Below are 17500 nucleotides of genomic sequence, written 5' to 3'. Positions count from 1 at the left end.
ACAGAAAGAGGGAGCGAGATAAAGAGAGAAAGAAAAGGGAAGAGACAGAGTGAAGTGGAGAGAGAAAAAGGAGATAGAAAAAAGAGAGAGAAAAGTGAGAGAGAGGCTGTTAAGTAAGAAACGGATAAAAATTAACTTTATTTAAAATAATTATTTATTTGCTAAAATTCGGTCCTTTAACTCCTTTAAGTTGTAAATAAAAAGTATTATTGTTATAAAGGACGTCTCCTGAATCCCATGAGGATCGTTACGCTAGCGTCTGATTGGCCAGAGTGAGTGAGAGAGGCGGGGCTTCAGGGCTTAAATACAGGGTTAGATGTTCAGGGTTCTCACATGAACACAGAGTTCAGACAGAACACAGGTGAGAATCTCTGATGTTTACAAACCTGCTGACTTTCTCTCTTTCTTCTTCTTCTTCTTCTTCTTTTCCCTTTAATCACTAATCTGTCTGTAAGATGCTTTATGTTTCAGCTGCTTTATTCTTGCTGCTTTATTCTACATTATTTAATCAGTTTTAGTGAAACGTCCTGAATTGTGTTTAGTTCTAAGATTTGTTTTGTTTTAGATTCAGTAGTTTGTCTTTTTTATATAAAAGGTAAAAACTCTGAAACAAAGTATTTTAAATTTGACTTTTAATCTGTTTTTAGTTGTTTTATTTGTTAGTATTTGTACTATTTGTAGTATTTGAGTGTGTTATTTGTTTTATTTTATTAGTATTATATAGTATTTATTTACTTGGAAATGTTTCTCATATTAAATATTATAATAGTTAAAGATCTAGTTTTGTGTTCTGTAAATTTAAACGTTAGTTAACTTGTGAGTTATCTTAGGTTAAAGGTTAAAGGTCATCCCTGTATATAATATGGTGCTCAGTTTCCCAACAAATTCTCCACACTAATACAAGGTAGAAGTAGCGTTAATTGTAGTAGGATTATTTACACAGAAGGTCAATGATGAGTTGTAAAAGGTCTGAAGTCGAGCTCCACCCCCTCTAGCTTCTCTGGTCCTCCCAGCCCACCTGCTGTGTATCCCAGCATGCTCTAGGTGTGTGTGATGGGGCTTCATGGTGGCTGATAGTGAAAGACGTTCTACTCAGTGTGCGTTTGCGAGAGAGAGACAGCATGATGCACAGAGTGGATACGTCTGACAAAAACATTCACACACACACACACACACACACACACACACACACACACGAGAGGGCAAAGCTTTGAGGGACGAGTGGCTCATGATCTCCAGTTTTCAATCTGAGACCTTCTTTATGATCTTTATTATCCCTGGGTGTTTTACTGTGACCGTGTGTCTGTTTCTGTGCATCTGTCTGTGTGTCCTGTATGTCTTCGTCTTTTTGTCCGCATATCTTTTTGTCTTTTTGTGTTTCGGTCTGTCTGTCTCTCTTGCTCTGTCTTTTTGTCTGTGTGTACTTCTGTTGTCTGTCTGTCTGTCTTACTGCCTGTGTCTTGTCTGTCTCTGTCTCTTTGTGTGTCTGTGTGTCCTGTGTCTCACCGTCTGTCTGTGCCTCTATCTGTATTTGTCTTTGTACTTTGTGTATTTCTGTAGTCTTTGTCTTCGTGCCTGTGTCCTGTCTGTCTGCATCTTTTTCTGTGGCTCTCTGACTGTTCTGTCTGTGTGTCCTGTCTGTCTGCCTCTGTGTATTTGTCTGTGTATGTGCGACTTCTGTTGTCTCTGTCTGTCTTCTTATGTGTCTTGTCTGTATGTGTCCTGTCTGTCTTTCTGAATGTGTTAGGGTTTGGGGTTCTATCTTTCTTTGTCTGCGTCTCTTTGTGTCTATGTCTTACTGTTTTTGTCCTGTCTGTCTGTACTTCTGTTGTCTCTGTCTGTCTTGTCTGACGCTGTCTCTTTGTCTGTATGGGCCTGTCTGTGTGTCTTACTGTCTTTGTCCTGTCTGTCTGTGTTTCTCTTTGTATTTGTCCATGTGTACTTCAGTTGTCTGTCTTACTGCCTGTGTCCTGTCTGTCTCTGTGTCTCTTTGTGTGTCTGTCTGCGTCTTTGTTGTGTCTTACTGCCTCTGCTGTGTCTTACTGTCTGCGTCTCTCTCTGTCTCTCTGTGTATTTGTCTGTGTGTATGTCTGTTGTCTCTGTTTGTCTCACCGTACATGTGTCTTGCTATCTGTGTGTCCTTCTGTTGTCTCTGTCTGTCTTTCTGTCTTTGTCCTGTCTGTCTGACGGTCTCTGTATTTGTCTGTGTGTACTTCTGTTGTCTCTAACTGTTTTACTGCCTGTGTCGTGTCCTGTCTGTCTTTGTCCTGTCTGTGCCCTTTCTCTGTATTTGTATGTGTGTGTACTTCGGTTGTCTTTGTGTGTCTTTTTTTGTCTCTTTCTGTGTGTCTCTTTGTCTGTCTCTCTGTTTTTGTGTGTGGGTTTCTGTCTCTTTGTTTGTGTGTACTTCTGTTGTCTGTCTGTCTGTCTTATTGTCTGTATCCTGTCTGTCTGTGTTTCTCTGTATTTCTGTTGTTTCCGTCTGTCTTACTACCTGTGTCCTGCCTGCGTCTATTTGTGTCTTACTTTCTTTGTCTGTCTCTGTGTCTGTCTGTGTCTCTTTGTGTGTCCTGTCTGTGTGTGTATTTGTTACTGTCTTATTGCCTGTGTCTTATTGCCTCTGTCTGCGTCTTTGTCGTGTCTTACTGTCTGTGTTTCTCTGTGTATTTGTCTGTGTGTACCTCTGTTGTCTCTGTTTGTCTTACCGTATGTGTGTCCTGTCTGTCGGGATCTAGACCGGACTTCCCATGTGCTTTTGTTTACGTTCTGTGTCTGCCCAACCCTTGTCTATTCCTTCCCACCTCTGCACACCTGTCTCTTATGTGTCTAATTGTCATTAGCATAATCCTCGTCTTTTGTCATGTCCTTTATTTTGTCTTTGTTCCAGTTTGTGTGTATTTAATAAACTCATTTATGTTAGCTATCCTGCATTTGTGTTTTTTTTTCCTTGCTTACTAACACTGTCTTTGTGTCCTGTCTGTGTGCTTCTGTTGTCTCTGTATGTCTTTCTGCCTGTGTCCTCTCTGTCTGTGTGTACTTCTGTTGTCTGCCTGCGTCTCTTTGTGTGTCTGCGTGTCTTACTGTCTTTGTCTTACTGTCTCTCTCTGTATTTGTCTGTCTGTCTTACTGCCTGTTTTGTCTGTCTCTGTCAGTCTGCATCTCTTTGTTTGTCTGTGTCGGCCTGTCTTACTGCCTCTCCGTCTTCTCCGTATTTGTCTGTCTTTGTGTGTCTGTATGAGTCTGTCTGTGTACTTCTGTTGTCTGTTTGTCTTACTGTCTGTGTCCTGTCTGTCTGTGTCTCTTTGTGTCTTGTGGCCTGTCTGTTTGTCTTTCTCTTTGTATTTCTGTTGTTTCTGTCTGTCTTACCACCTGTGTCCTGTCTCTCTGCATCTCCATGTGTCGTCCTGTCTGTCTGTCTCTGTCCTTTGTGTGTGTGTGTGTGTGTGTATCTCTGTTTTTTCTGTCTGTCTTTCTGCCTATGTCCTGTCTGTCTGTCTCTCTCTGTATTTCTGTTGTCTGTCTGCCTTACTGACTGTCTGTCTGTCTCTCTTGCTCTGTCTCTGTTTGTGTACCTCTGTGCATTTCTGTTGTCTTTTTGTCTTACTGCCTGTGTCCTGTCTGTCTGTGTCTCTCTTGTTATGTGTGTCTCGTGTGTGTATCTTTTTCCTCTTTGTCTCTTTGTGTGTAGATTTTTATTTGTGTATTTCTGTTGTTCTGTGTCCTGTGTGTTTCTGTTCTCTTTGGGTGACTTACAGCCTGTGTCTTGTCTGTCTGTCTGTGTTACACTGCATGTTTGTGTCTGTTTGTATCCTTGTGTGTATGTTTATTTCATTATGACGTCTGACTTGTTGTCCCTGTCTGTGTGTGTATACTCGTCTCTCTGTGACTGTTTCTGTTTTTCTGTCTCTGCCTCCCTTGGCATCTGTGTGTGGGTCTCTGTCAGTCTCTTTTTGTCTCTTTTGGTATGTCTGTCTGTTTGTCTTCCTCTAGACAAAAAAACTAGTTTGTATCCTTGTTTCTTTCTTTTTATATGTTTGTTTCATATATGTTTGTTCTTGTCTGTCTGACTTGGTGTCATATGTGTGTGTTTATCTCTGTCTGACTGTGTGTGTGTGTGTGTTTATCTCTGTCTGACTGTGTGTGTGTGTGTGTGTGTGTGTGTGTGTGTTGGGTCGGGTCACATCGTTGGACCTGAATCACGACCGCACAGAGCTGCTCACCTGTTCCCGTGACGACCTCATCAAAATCATCGACCTGCACAGCAACGCTGTGAGACAAACCTTCAGGTATTCACACTCTGTCTCTCTCTCTCTCTGTGTCTGTCTCTCTCTTTGTTTCACTGTGGTGTATCTAACACTGTTTCATTACAGTGCACAGTGTGTACAGTGTGGTTCAGACTTCAACAGGGTCACTTCCAGCCTGGAGCTGATTGGTTCAGCACCGCTTCAGCCTGCTGTGTTTGTTTCTGCCCTGATTGGATCACCTCTGCTTCACCTCGCTCTGTTCCAGCCTACATGAGGACCTCACTTTTTCCCCTTGTACTTGTACAACAATTCCCATAAGAGACGTGTGTCTCTCTGTCTGTGTCTCTCTGTCTGTGTCTCTCTGTCTGTGTCTCTCTGTCTGTGTCTCTCTGACTGTGTGATGATGATTGAGTGAAAAATGAGCCAACCCTTGCAGCCAAATTCTATTAATCCACCTCAGTATAAACACACTGTGCTCTTGTTTACTTTATCTGTATTGGAGCGAGTGGAACACACACACACACACACAGCAAATGTGAGGTAATACTTACAGTGGAGTGGGTGTGGCTTAACTTAAATGGTCTGAAGTGGGTGGGGCTTATGATGAAGTAACCTTAAAATGGTGTGCACTTTAATTAGGGCTTAAACACACACACACACACACACACAGTGCACGCCTCCTGAACACTCTTCTGTTCATTCTTTCATCCTCTGAATCAAAGCATCTTACTGGCTCTTTCAATTAACACGGACAAGGCTTAAATCTAGCACTTTGTAGTGGGCGGGGCTCAGGGTGACCCTTGAATCCTATTGGGTAATGTATGTATGTATATGTATGTATATGTCTGTGTATGAGACACTTTATGTTTACACACAATGAAACAGAAATAATACGATTCATCTGCCTCCTGTCATTTATTAAACATGGAGGTTTGGGGGTGGAGTCAAGGCTGGGACTGATGTGCAACAAAGTCATACACGCAACTTCCCAACAACCAACAGCATTCCAGATGTTCCATATGAATAAAATCCAATATATTCGTCTCAATCATGGGACCATATTAACTGCTAGCAAGCTACTACTGTTGAGCAACACCCTGCCTCTAAGGGTGGGACAATATACTGTTCTGGAGATCATCTAGTTTCCAATGGCTAATCACTCACTCTCTCACTCATCTTCTACCACTTATCCGAACTACCTCGGGTCACGGGGAGCCTGTGCCTATCTCAGGCGTCATCGGGCAACAAGGCAGGATACACCCTGGACGGAGTGCCAACCCATCGTAGGGCAATGGCTAATCAATGGAAGGTATTCTAAATGTTCCTGTTAGTAACAAAAATAGACGCACTCATTCCAGATGGTTCCGTAGCTCCTGATTCTGGAGAACGTTCTGTCCTGAACATCTGAGTGTTTTCTATTAGTTAAATCTGGGGCATACTGAAGGCAGGAAAATACCAACGTGTTCAATAGGAGTTACTCCAGAACCCAGTTTCAGAACCTGTGCCATATTCTAATCAGATCAAAGTTCAGGTAAATATTTTAGCAGGACCTAAACACACCTTTGTTCTTGATGAGGACCATCACAGAGAATGATGTGGTCTTCAGAAATATTTTTGTAGCCTGAAACACAGAAGGTACACAGAAGGTGCTGGTTAATCCACATGCTATTCATAGTGCCCGAATACTCATCTCCAGATTATACGTGGATTGTTGTTTCTGGGCTTTGTGGTGTTGCTGAAATGCACTGCAGTGATATAAACTCCACTGAGGTGTGATCACACGCTTCATACACGTGTGTGTGCGATTATTCTGATCCTCCCACGTGTGTAATCTGTGCTTACAGTACATGAGCGCCCATAGTGCTGACTTTGACAACATGGGTTTATACACCGGTGTCTGGATACTTGGACATGCCATATCTGCCTTCTGCATAGTGTTCACTTTATAACACTATTGTAGTGTACACTGTGTTCACTTTATAACACTACTGTAGTGTACACTGTGTTCACTTTATAACACTATTGTAGTGTACACTGTGTTCACTTTATAACACTACTGTAGTGTACACTGTGTTCACTTTATAACACTATTGTAGTGTACACTGTGTTCACTTTATAACACTTGTAGCGTACACTGTGTTCACTTTATAACACTACTGTAGTGTACACTGTGTTCACTTTATAACACTACTGTAGTGTACACTGTGTTCACTTTATAACACTATTGTAGTGTACACTGTGTTCACTTTATAACACTATTGTAGTGTACACTGTGTTCACTTTATAACACTACTGTAGTGTACACTGTGTTCACGTTATAACACTACTGTAGTGTACACTGTGTTCACTTTATAACACTACTGTAGTGTACACTGTGTTCACTTTATAACACTATTGTAGTGTACACTGTGTTCACTTTATAACACTTGTAGCGTACACTGTGTTCACTTTATAACACTACTGTAGTGTACACTGTGTTCACTTTATAACACTATTGTAGTGTACACTCTGTATACAATATAACACTATTGTAGTGTACACTGTGTTCATTATATAACACTATTGTAGTGTACACTGTGTTCACTTTATAACACTATTGTAGCGTACACTGTGTTCACTTTATAACACTACTGTAGTGTACACTGTGTTCACTTTATAACACTATTGTAGCGTACACTGTGTTCACTTTATAACACTATTGTAGCGTACACTGTGTTCACTTTATAACACTATTGTAGTGCACTTAATTCTAACAGTACTTGGGGTAAGAGTGAGATTTATTCAGACTGTTAGATTGTTAGGATCAGATTCAAGTGTTAATCATTACTGTGTGTGTGTGTGGGTGTGTGTGTGTGTGTGAGAGAGAGAAAAGAAGGAATCCTGCTGACCCAACAAACTGCCCCAGTCCAATAAGAGCGATTTAAAGGCGGAGTTTATCTCTCACACGCACATTACAAATACAGCCACACACAGCACACACACACACACACACACACACCTGTCTAAACACACACCTGTTTACCTGTCTGACCCAAGCACCGTCTCGCTTTTTACACACGTACGCAGGTGAGTCTGCCTTTAATAACAACACTGTTTATATTTATGGTTCAGCCAGAATTTCTTTTTTTTTTTTTTTTACATTTTTAATGAATATATTTAATGATTTTTTAAAAATTTACTTCAAATTTATGTCCTAGGATTTCCACAACATGAAATGAAACTATAAATATATTAAAAAGAACAATGTTACCTTTAACAATTTATTAAACAAAACATTTCCGTATATTTATATTTGATTGGTTTTTTATGGTTACATTAATTCATATTCAACTCCTATTTACATATATTTGCATATGTATATCAGTATACAGAGGAAAGATAAGGTCTTAAGGTCCTAAACTCTTAGTGAAACCCATTAAAATGCTGTTACGATGATAATGATGATGATGATGATGAAGAGGATGAAGATGATGTCCGGATTAGGATTAAGACGCACACTGCTGATGAGGAGGAATCGAATAGTTAATACACAACTAATACACAGTCGGGACGTGGAAGTGTCTCGTTTTTGTTTAGGAGGTAAAAACGGTGGTTTAAGATTGTTAGGCAGCGTAATCTTGTCGCTTTATAGTCAGTGACATATCACACTCACGTGAAAGAGTGTGACACAAATATGTACCAGTTTGCTTTCCAAACATAACGACGTGACTACGATGGTGGACATATTGGAAGCTCATAACTGTTCTCCTCTGTTTCCTGAGTAGATGTGAACAACATGTTCATTTATATAAGCATCAGGATACACATGTAGCTGGAGAGATTTGTGTGTGTGTGTGTGTGTGTGTGTGTGTGTATGTGTGTGTGTGTGTTAAATTTGTATCTGAGGCAATTTGTATTTTTTTTTCTCTTCAGGTTCCATCATGAGTCCAAAGCATGTTATCTATAAGAAGCTTTCACGTGACAAATCTGTATGTGTGACGTTTTTTGTCTCAGTTTCATGTAACGTTCTGCTGATCAAAGCACAAGCAGTTTGTTATTGTAAGTATATTGCGTTTGTGTGACGTTAGGTGGGTATTTACATGGGGAGGCGGGACTTCGTGGATCACTGTGACTCCGTCGATCCTGTCGGTGAGTCCACTTTTTCCGTCACAGCTCTGGTTAGACTGGGATAGTTAGATAAGGTGAAGTAAAAGTGGTAGGCCCCTAAAGCAGAGTGATGATGATGATGATGATGATGATGATATTGCACTACACTTAAAATTCTTTTGTCTGTTATTGCTTATTATTTTACAGAATGAGAACCTCTGGGTTTATTGTGTATGTGTGTGTGTGTGTGTGTGTGTGTGTTTGTCTCAGATGGTGTAGTGCTGCTCGATCCGCAGCAAACAAAAGGAAAGAAAGGTGAGAGAACATTGCTGTTAGTATAAAAAGGAAGCCTTAACCACCCAGCTAGCTAGTTAGATAAGTAGCCAATCAATGTTTTCTAAGCGTTTGAACATCAAGTCTATAAACGGCATAAAAACTATTTTTTTCCCTCAAACTGTCAGACAGACGAATATTCCTGCAACAGAATTGACCAGTAAAACCAGTGTGACAAAATCTGAACATTTTCCACTAGAGGACGCTCTACTCACAATGTATTATATGCTTCATTGTCTTTCCTATTGATGATGATGATGGTGATGTGCGTGTGTGTGTGTGTGTGTGTGTGTGGGGCAGTGTATGTCATGCTGTCTTGTACATTCCGTTATGGGCGTGACGACGCAGACGTACTGGGCTGGACGTTTCGGAGAGATATCTACGTGTGCACGAGGCAGGTTTATCCCCCGCTGCAGGACCGCGAGCGCAGCATCCACACCAAACTGCAGGAGAGACTGTTGCGTAAACTCGGAGACAACGCCCACCCCTTCTTCTTTGAGGTAACGTTAAAGGTTCTCTAAATCATTAAATGTAAATGTCTCTTAGATTTCTAAAGTAAAAAAGTAAACAGCTAGTTTCTGAAGTGAACAGTGAAGTAAACAAGCACTTTACACGCTAACGCTGAAGGACTAAGTGTAAAAAGGCTAAACGTCCTAAATCATTAGTGCCCTGAAGGCACACAGTGAAGCACAAAGTGCCTGAAAGGATTTAATAAGTTTAATAAGTAATAAATGTTCTGTGTGTGGGGGGCACGGTGGCTTAGTGGTTAGCACGTTCGCCTCACACCTCCAGGGTCGGGGTTCGATTCCCGCCTCCACCTTGTGTGTGTGGAGTTTGCATGTTCTCCCCGTGCCTCGGGGGTTTCCTCCGGGTACTCCGGTTTCCTCCACCGGTCCAAAGACATGCATGGTAGGTTGATTGGCATCTCTGGAAAAATTGTCCCTAGTGTGTGATTGCGTGAGTGAATGAGTGTGTGTGTGTGTGTGCCCTGTGATGGGTTGGCACTCCGTCCAGGGTGTATCCTGCCTTGATGCCCGATGACGCCTGAGATAGGCACAGGCTCCCCGTGACCCGAGGTAGTTCGGATAAGCGGTAGAAAATGAATGAATGAATGAAAGTTCTGTGTGTTGTGCGTTTCAGTTTCCTGATAACCTGCCGTGTTCTGTGGCCCTGCAGCCGGCACCCACTGATGAGGGCAAGGTAACCATGACAACAGTGACAACAACAACACACAAATGCACAGCACAACAATTATCAGAACAAACACACACACATACACACACACACACTCATACCTAATCTCTTTAACGCATTTATCATAATACACCCACATACACTTAATCGATAAAATACAACAAAACCGAAACACTCACACACACAAACACACATTCCTAATCCCTACAACTCAACAAGGTGTGTGTGTGTGTGTGTGTGTGTGTGTGTGTAGCATTGTGCAGTGGAGTTTGAGGTGAAGGCTTTCTGTGCTGAAAACCAGGATGAGAAAGCTCATAAAAGGTGACCGTCTGATGCACACCACCTTAAAATCAATCAGATTCTGATCACTTCTGTTCAATCTACAAGTTCTCTCTCTCTCTCTGTCTCTCTGTCTCTGTCTCTCTCTCTCTCTCTTTGTATCTCTCTGTCTCTCTGTCTCTCTGTCTCTGTCTCTCTCTCTCTCTTTGTATCTCTGTCTCTCTCTCTCTCTCTCTCTCTCTCTCTCTCTGTCTCTCTGTCTCTGTCTCTCTCTCTCTCTTTGTATCTCTCTCTCTCTCTCTCTCTCTCTCTCTCTCTCTCTCTCTCTCTCTCTCTCTCTCTCTCTCTCTGTAGGAGTTCAGTGCGTTTAGCTATAAGGAAGGTGCAGTACGCTCCTGATAAATGCGGCGCTCCTCCGTCTAACGAGACGACCTGTGAGTTTATAATTCCAGACAAACCGCTGCACCTGCGAGTCTCTCTGGAGAAAGAGGTGAGACGTCCTGTTTATAGGCTACACCAACTTGCTGTGCTAATAGTTATACAGATAAACACCAGGATCTGGAATTCTGTTTTAAACCATTAATTATGTTCATGTTAAATCCAACAGTCTCTAATAAAACACAATAAATTATTCAGAACATCTGTTAAATCATTTCTCTCTCTCTCTCTTTCAGACGTATTATCATGGAGAACCCATCAATGTCAGTGTGGACGTTAATAACAGTTCCAGCAAGGACTTGAAGAACCTCACAGTATCAGGTAACACACAGACACACTCACACACACACACACACACACACACACACACACACACACACACGCTCACACACTTTTTTTCACACACATTTTTTTTCTCTTTCTCTCTCCAACAGTTGAACAGGTGACTAATGTGGTTCTCTACTCCAACGATAAATACACAAAATCTGTAGCCTGTGATGAAACCACGTAAGACACACACACACACACACACATACACACACGCACACACACATACACACACACACACACACACACACACGTTTGCACGTCCACTGATCACAATATGTTCATAACTTCACTGAGCGACATCACTGCTGATGTTGCCCTAGAGACATGGTGCCATCTGGAACCAGCCTGAAGAAAGTGTACACTCTTTACCCCTTACTGAAGAACAACCATGAGAGGCGGGGCTTAGCACTGGACGGGAAACCGAAGCACGAGGACACCAACCTGGCTTCCTCGAGCATGTGAGAACACAGCACACTCCATCAGAGTACTGTAGTATGGTAAGGAATAAATGCCTTTAAGGCTAAAGAGAGAGGAGCGTAAAGGGTAAAGGACAGAGACTTAAACACCATCGGACTGAGCGGACAGAGTGATAGTGGTGAAAATAGTAAGTGCTATGATTCTAACCATAAAGGACTAAAGGCCCGACATGCTAAGAGAAAAAAAACCCAAAATAAATATTCTAAAGGACTACGGGCTCTAAATGCTAAATGCTAAGGGGTGTAGACCCAGTGCCTTAAAGGACTGAGATCCTAAAGTGTTCTATATGTCTATAATGTCTACCTGTAACATTCTAAGGACCTTGAATACTAAGGGTGAAAGATTAAAGGCCCTAAAGGCAACAGTGCTTGATCTGTAATATCTAAAAAACAATGCCCTAATGGATAAGAACTGGGACAATAATATGCATAAAAAATATAGAGCCCTTGAGTCTAAAGTCTGTGGATGTAAACATACACAAGTCTGTGGTACAGAACGTCTAAGAAAGTGAAGGACTGCACTCTAAAAAGGTGAAGGGTCGAAAGAGAAAGGCTTTAATCTTTAATAAATTTTACAAGACAGGCTAATGAAACTGTTTTCTGTGTGTGTGTGTGTGTGTGTGTGTGTGTGTGTATGTTTACAGAGTAAAGGCAGAAGTGCTGAAGGAGATTTTGGGGATATTGGTGTCCTACAGAGTGGTGGCCAGGGGCAGTGCAGCTGGGTGAGTGCGTGTATGGTGTGATAGTGTGTGTGGTGTGTTAATGTGTGTGTATGGTGTGTTAGTGTGTGTGAGTGTGTGTGTATGGTTTGTGTGTGTATGGTTTGTTAGTGTGTGTGAGTGTGTGTATGGTTTGTGTGTTTGTGTGTATGGTGTGTTAGTGTGTGTGAGTGTCTGTGTAGGGTTTGTGTGTGTGTGTATGGTGTGTTAGTGTGTGTGAGTGTGTGTGTATGGTGTGCGTGTGTGTGTATGGTGTGTGAGTGTGTGTGTAGTGTGTGTGTATGGTGTGTGTGTGTATAGTGTGTGTGTGTGTGTATGGTTCTGTGTCAAATAAAAGTTCTGCTTTGGGTTTTACAGCATGATCGGCTCGAGGTACGTACAGATTTTATTTACTGAATGATTTCAGGTTTATAAATTAAATGTTCTTAAAATAACACTCTGTGTGTGTGTGTGTGTGTGTGTGTGTGTGTGTAGTGAGGTTGCTGTGGAGGTGCCGTTTCTTCTCATGCATCCTAAACCTGAGCAAGGTGAGTTAATCGGATATATTTATATTACTTTAGCCTATTTTGACATTAAATGAAAACACCGACCTTGAACAACTTCAGTGTTCATTCGTATGAATAAACTTGTTCTTTAAAGGTCTCCAAAATGAAGTCTGTAATAAAATTCTATTGTTTTTTATTGGCTCTTTTTTCACTTTGTTTGGCACTTACCCACATTACCCACAATGCTGTTCGGCTACCTTCTGATAGCGATGGAGTGAAATTTAGCCCTCGCTTTATCTCTACAGAAAGAAACTGACACAGCGATGCTTTAGTTCAGTATCACTGTCTACACTGTGGCGCTAGTCATCTCGTAGATCGCTAACTAGCCAAGCTAAATCTTTGCTCTTAGCACAACCGCATCCTATAGCTGCACTTTGAGTCCAGTGTCTACAGCATAATCATAATAATATCATAAAATAATAAACATACATTTCTGGAAAACGACACCATAGTAACTGTGCTAGCGACTGAAAGGTACTACAACACACCCGCGAACGTCTCACAGGAATAACAGAAATACAACGGCTTCTAACAAACTAGCAGTAACACAACCGCTAACATCTTACATTTCAGGAGGGAGTTTAACTTTAATAGAACAACAGGAAGGTGGTGTATTTTTTGTGTTACCGAAATCCCTACATGAATTTTTTCCGTCTCCTCCTTACTAGAAACGTAATATTGTTCCATCTTAGCCTTCCTGTTAACTGCTAGGACTCTGTTTGTACCATTTCCTGTTATGCGACCTGTGACATGTTCTCATTAGCCTTTTCCTTTTTTCCAGATGTTTCTGTTTGAATTCTTTTCTATTATAATTCCCATTAGCTGTTATTATTGTTATGTTCCCTGTGTTTAGCGTTGGCATGTAGCTTAGGCGTTTTATCTGTCTGAATATAATGATCATTTTTCAGTTATTGACTGAAATCTTGTTCTTTTTTCACCCCTCTGTTTTTCTTCCTCTGTGATTTAACAGTTAAAGACAGGTGAGCATTAATCAGTATAAAAAAAAACCATAAAAACCTAAAATACATTTAAAAGCTTCTTCAGTCTTGAGAGAACTACAGTAGTGACTACTAGCATGGCTAATTCATAGCACTTCAGTGGTGTGTGATGCTAAGCAGCTAGCTTACCTGAGCTAGCATGATTTCTGACAGGATTTTTAAGCTATTACAAAGAGACAATTAGTATTTGTGTGAAATAATGATTGATACAGCACCAATGAAGCTAATGTGCTATTAAAGCCTGCTATTAAATGCCATAAACCTGTGGTTATGTTTCAGGAAGCAGTTACAGGCAGTTAGTGCTATTTCCAGGGATATTATGAGGGTGATTTCATGATTGGGTGGTATTTTAACATCAAAATCCATTAAAACATCCTTTTTCATAAGTTATAAATTATAGGTATAAAAAAAAACAACAACTGTTATCTGAACACCACTATGAAATAGGAGTAAATAGAACAGTCCACAAGTCACACATTCATCTGACGAATTCATCTTCAACTTCATCTTCAAGTTTCATCATTTGAATTATGATGGAGAAAAATATCTCTTGATGTTTAAAAAAAAAAGGTTTAGTGACATATTTTGACATTTTCCGATTGAAGAAAAAAATATGAAAAGAATTCTTAGAAGGCCTTTAATGCCTTTAGCATAGATGCTAGGTACACATTTTATGCTGATTCTTTGGCAAATAAGTAAAGAAAATAGATTTTGTGATTTGAGATATGATTTAAAAAGGTTAGTGATATTTACAAGAGCTAAATAGCAGCCCAATTATAATAATAATACTTAGCCTTGATAGGTAACAGTTGATATATGAGATTCACTTTCCAGTAAATCCATTTAATCCAATTAAATTCTGACATCGCAGTCTTCACTGTCTGTAACTGATGCTGCTGTTGTTTCACTTGGTTATAACGTGACAGACGTTATGATGACAAGGTTTTGAATGATAGAGTTACACTGCACTACTGTACGTGTGTTAGCACACATGTCTGACTGCTTCCTTGTGCATGTACGTACGTGTGTAGTGACGACACGGACATGGTGTTTGAAGAGTTTAAGCGCTCGTATCTCAAAGGAGTGGTCGGTGACGACGACGAATCTGCCGAGGACTCGTGAGACTTCGATCGGCTCTTTTCCAGGACTCAGTATTTACTATAGTGTTTATTACAGTGTTATAGAGTTTATTATAACGTGAACATGTATTAAGAGGGTGAATGAAGGAATAGCGGTGCTAGTGATCTGTGTTTACTTAACATCTATCAAGCAATGTGTTGGTAAGTAACAAATAAAATTAGTGTGTAACTGAAGTGGGTTTGTTTTGTAGTTTTGTAGCGCAACACACACACATATAAATCTTTCTTTCATTCATTTCTCTGTGGATTTAAGACTCAGCATTTCACATTGTAACATTATTCTAATAACACAGTGTACATATCTGTGTGTGAGTGAGAGTGAGAAAGAGAGCGAGTGTGAGAGAGAGAGAGAGAGAGAGAGAGAGAGAGAGAGAGAGAGAGACTAAAAGCTCTTTTTATACACGTTATCATTATATGGAGGCCTAAAGATTGGAGATCTTGCTGTAACACACAACCACCTACACAACCACCTACACACACACACACACACACACACACACCTTCTCATATATGCTCAGGAGTATAGACACACCCCAACACACACAGACACTCAGTGATGCTGTGAAACACTCTTATCTCTAGCAGATCTAACAAAAGAAACACCTGCTGCTTACCAGATTACACAAACTGATGGATCAGATGGCACTTGAACGCACGCAACCCAGGACAACACACACATCTATTTGGTTCAAGTACAATATTTTACATAGCTTGAATAAAGGTCACGTTAATGTCAAGGACTAGTCAAGTGTGATAGGGGTTTCAGTAACTATGTTCATATGAGTGAGTCAAATCCAAAAACCAAGTAAATCCAGAAAACATCTTGGGACCAGACCAGAGTTAGCACTAATTTAATAATTATACCTTTATACTATGTGTAGGTGATCTGAGTCTGTTTGTTTATTTAAAGTCAAACTCAAAGTGGGTGTGGCCTCAACCGAATATTTCATGGTTAATTAAATACAATATAAACACTGCCACTATGCCTCCAAAGACACAGGAAAACACTGGAAAAGTCAGAGTTAAACCTCAAGCCCTGGCATTTCCTCAACCACATATAACTCAAGGGACCGACTTTAAACCTTTCTGCATGGTTATTTTTGTTTGCCAACATAATCTGCATCCCCCAGGAACCCAGTGCCAAAGAAATCTGAAAATAATAAAAATAATGTTCTCAATAAAGCGAACAATGTGTTCATATTCTACTATAACTCTAATGTATACATTTAGTCAATAACAGTGACACACACTTTACATGCTGTTAATCAAAAAAAGTATTTAATTGTACTTTTAATAAATGTTCTGTTCACCAACAGAATGATTCTTAATAATGTTAAAATATTTCACATACAAAAACTCATACAAGAACATTTTCTTCTATAAACCTACATTCAATCCGTTGTACAATCTCAGTAGTTTAGGGTGTTGTGTGTGTATAGTTCAGTTAAGGGTCAATTTCAGCTTGGATTACTGTTCCAGGATCAGGTTTGGTCCTCTACACACACTATGCTGAACTCCACCACCCTTGTTGATTCTCATGGGGTTGTGGTCAAGAGGACTGGATTGTCCTACATTGTACAGGTTTGAATTAGGCTGTAGGGTTAAAGGTAAAGAGCGAAGGTTTAGTGATCCAGGGTCTATGTGGGCATCTCATTCTGACTCCAGTCGTTCTTTCATAAATCCCCTTCAGATTTAATGTTTCAAGTTTCGAGATATTTTTCTTATAAGAATACGGGTTCAGGCTGGGTTTGGATTAGTAGGTTGTGTCTAGACGTTAGGGCTCAGGGTGGGGTCTGGATCCCCCCAGGTGTACTCCCCACTGATGACTGATGGAGGAAACTCACGGCCCATGATGAATTCACAGGTGTCAGGTTCAAGCAGGAAGCCACTAAAGGTGCTACTGGCCTCAGCACTAGTGAACATTCCGTTATTGACAATGTCCTTCACCTGGAGCCACACCTGATCCCCTACGCTCAGGTGTAGCAATACTTGCTGTGAGACAGAGCCTAACTCGTATGTTTGTGTGCTTTTCACCACAGGCTGGAAGTTCCAGAAGAGTCCAACTTTCAGGGTGCGGGTAGAGGCAGTCAAGTGAAAGCTAAATGCATAGGTGCCGTTGACCGGTGCCGTGTACACACCTGAGCTCGGGTTGTAGTGCTGCTGCAGGTTATAGATGATACGCCCGAACACTACTGGCTGATTGGCAACTGGGAATGATGATTTTAGTGCAGCAGAGAATGCAGATTGTATGGCTGGGCTGCATGGACCAGGCATTCCCATCAATCCCATCTCCCCGGTCTCTCCTTTAGAACCCTTCTTCCCTGCAACGCCCTGAGACCCTATCTGACCTAGCTCTCCCTTATTGCCCTTAGATCCTTCAGATCCCACTTCACCTTTTTGTCCATCTTTACACGAGCAGTTTCCCTCCTTGCCTGGGTCACCTTTAATCCCTGGGAGTCCAGGTGTGCCTGGTGTGCCATCAATGCCTGGATCACCCTTCAGACCTTTAATACCAGGAGGCCCATCCTGCCCAAGTAACCCAGGTAATCCAACTGCACCAGGAAGACCCGGTTCACCTGGAGGACCCTTAAGTGAGACACAGTCCAGTGGGCACTGACCATCTTCTCCCTTTGGACCTGGCTCTCCAAGCATGCCGTCCTCGCCACGATCCCCTTTATCACCTGAAAAAGCACACATTGGGATTATGAAAGTCAACGTA

At 41.1% G+C, this 17500-nt stretch overlaps 2 protein-coding genes and 1 non-coding gene across 4 annotated transcripts in view; 2 read left to right on the top strand and 1 right to left on the bottom strand.

Annotated features, from left to right (window-relative positions):
• Window positions 1-945: 945 nt before the first annotated feature.
• On the top strand, window positions 946-1255 carry LOC132858601 (small Cajal body-specific RNA 6). The gene has a single exon (XR_009649637.1). It is a non-coding gene; the product is annotated as a small Cajal body-specific RNA 6 (non-coding RNA).
• A 5955-nt stretch (window positions 1256-7210) lies between these two features.
• On the top strand, window positions 7211-14933 carry sagb (S-antigen; retina and pineal gland (arrestin) b). 2 transcript variants are annotated; one of them, XM_060888008.1, is made up of 16 exons: window positions 7211-7310; window positions 8157-8212; window positions 8312-8372; window positions 8601-8645; window positions 8964-9163; window positions 9804-9863; window positions 10111-10178; window positions 10491-10626; window positions 10811-10895; window positions 11009-11081; window positions 11225-11362; window positions 12025-12102; window positions 12457-12471; window positions 12574-12626; window positions 13615-13624; window positions 14674-14910. In XM_060888008.1, exons 2-16 carry the CDS (start codon window positions 8165-8167, stop codon window positions 14762-14764), a joined length of 1161 nt encoding a protein of 386 aa, XP_060743991.1. In that variant the 5' UTR covers window positions 7211-7310; window positions 8157-8164; the 3' UTR covers window positions 14765-14910. The 2 variants fall into 2 exon arrangements, with proteins under 2 accessions (XP_060743991.1, XP_060743990.1); XM_060888007.1 differs by lacking the exon at window positions 13615-13624 and having other exon boundaries at window positions 14674-14933.
• Window positions 14934-16548: 1615 nt separating this feature from the next.
• LOC132858494 (otolin-1) overlaps window positions 16549-17500 on the bottom strand; it is a 1931-nt gene continuing 979 nt past the window's right edge. Inside the window, exon 5 of the mRNA XM_060888874.1 lies at window positions 16549-17462. Coding sequence (XP_060744857.1) covers window positions 16549-17462 — 914 coding nt within the window. The remainder of the gene's footprint in view (window positions 17463-17500) is intronic.

The sequence above is a fragment of the Tachysurus vachellii genome, chromosome 15 (assembly GCF_030014155.1).
Source record: "Tachysurus vachellii isolate PV-2020 chromosome 15, HZAU_Pvac_v1, whole genome shotgun sequence".
NCBI classification, from domain to species: Eukaryota; Metazoa; Chordata; class Actinopteri; order Siluriformes; family Bagridae; genus Tachysurus; species Tachysurus vachellii.
This window is presented reverse-complemented; position numbering and strand designations above follow the sequence as displayed.

What these genes read in the sequence shown, in the direction of transcription:
- sagb (XM_060888007.1), top strand. Translation starts at nt 8,165, where the DNA reads ATGAGTCCAAAGCATGTTATCTATAAGAAGCTTTCACGTGACAAATCT. An exon ending in AACCTGGCTTCCTCGAGCAT is followed by an intron (nt 11,363 to 12,024) that starts GTGAGAACACAG and finishes GTATGTTTACAG; the next exon opens with AGTAAAGGCAGAAGTGCTGA. An exon ending in GCATCCTAAACCTGAGCAAG is followed by an intron (nt 12,627 to 14,673) that starts GTGAGTTAATCG and finishes GTACGTGTGTAG; the next exon opens with TGACGACACGGACATGGTGT.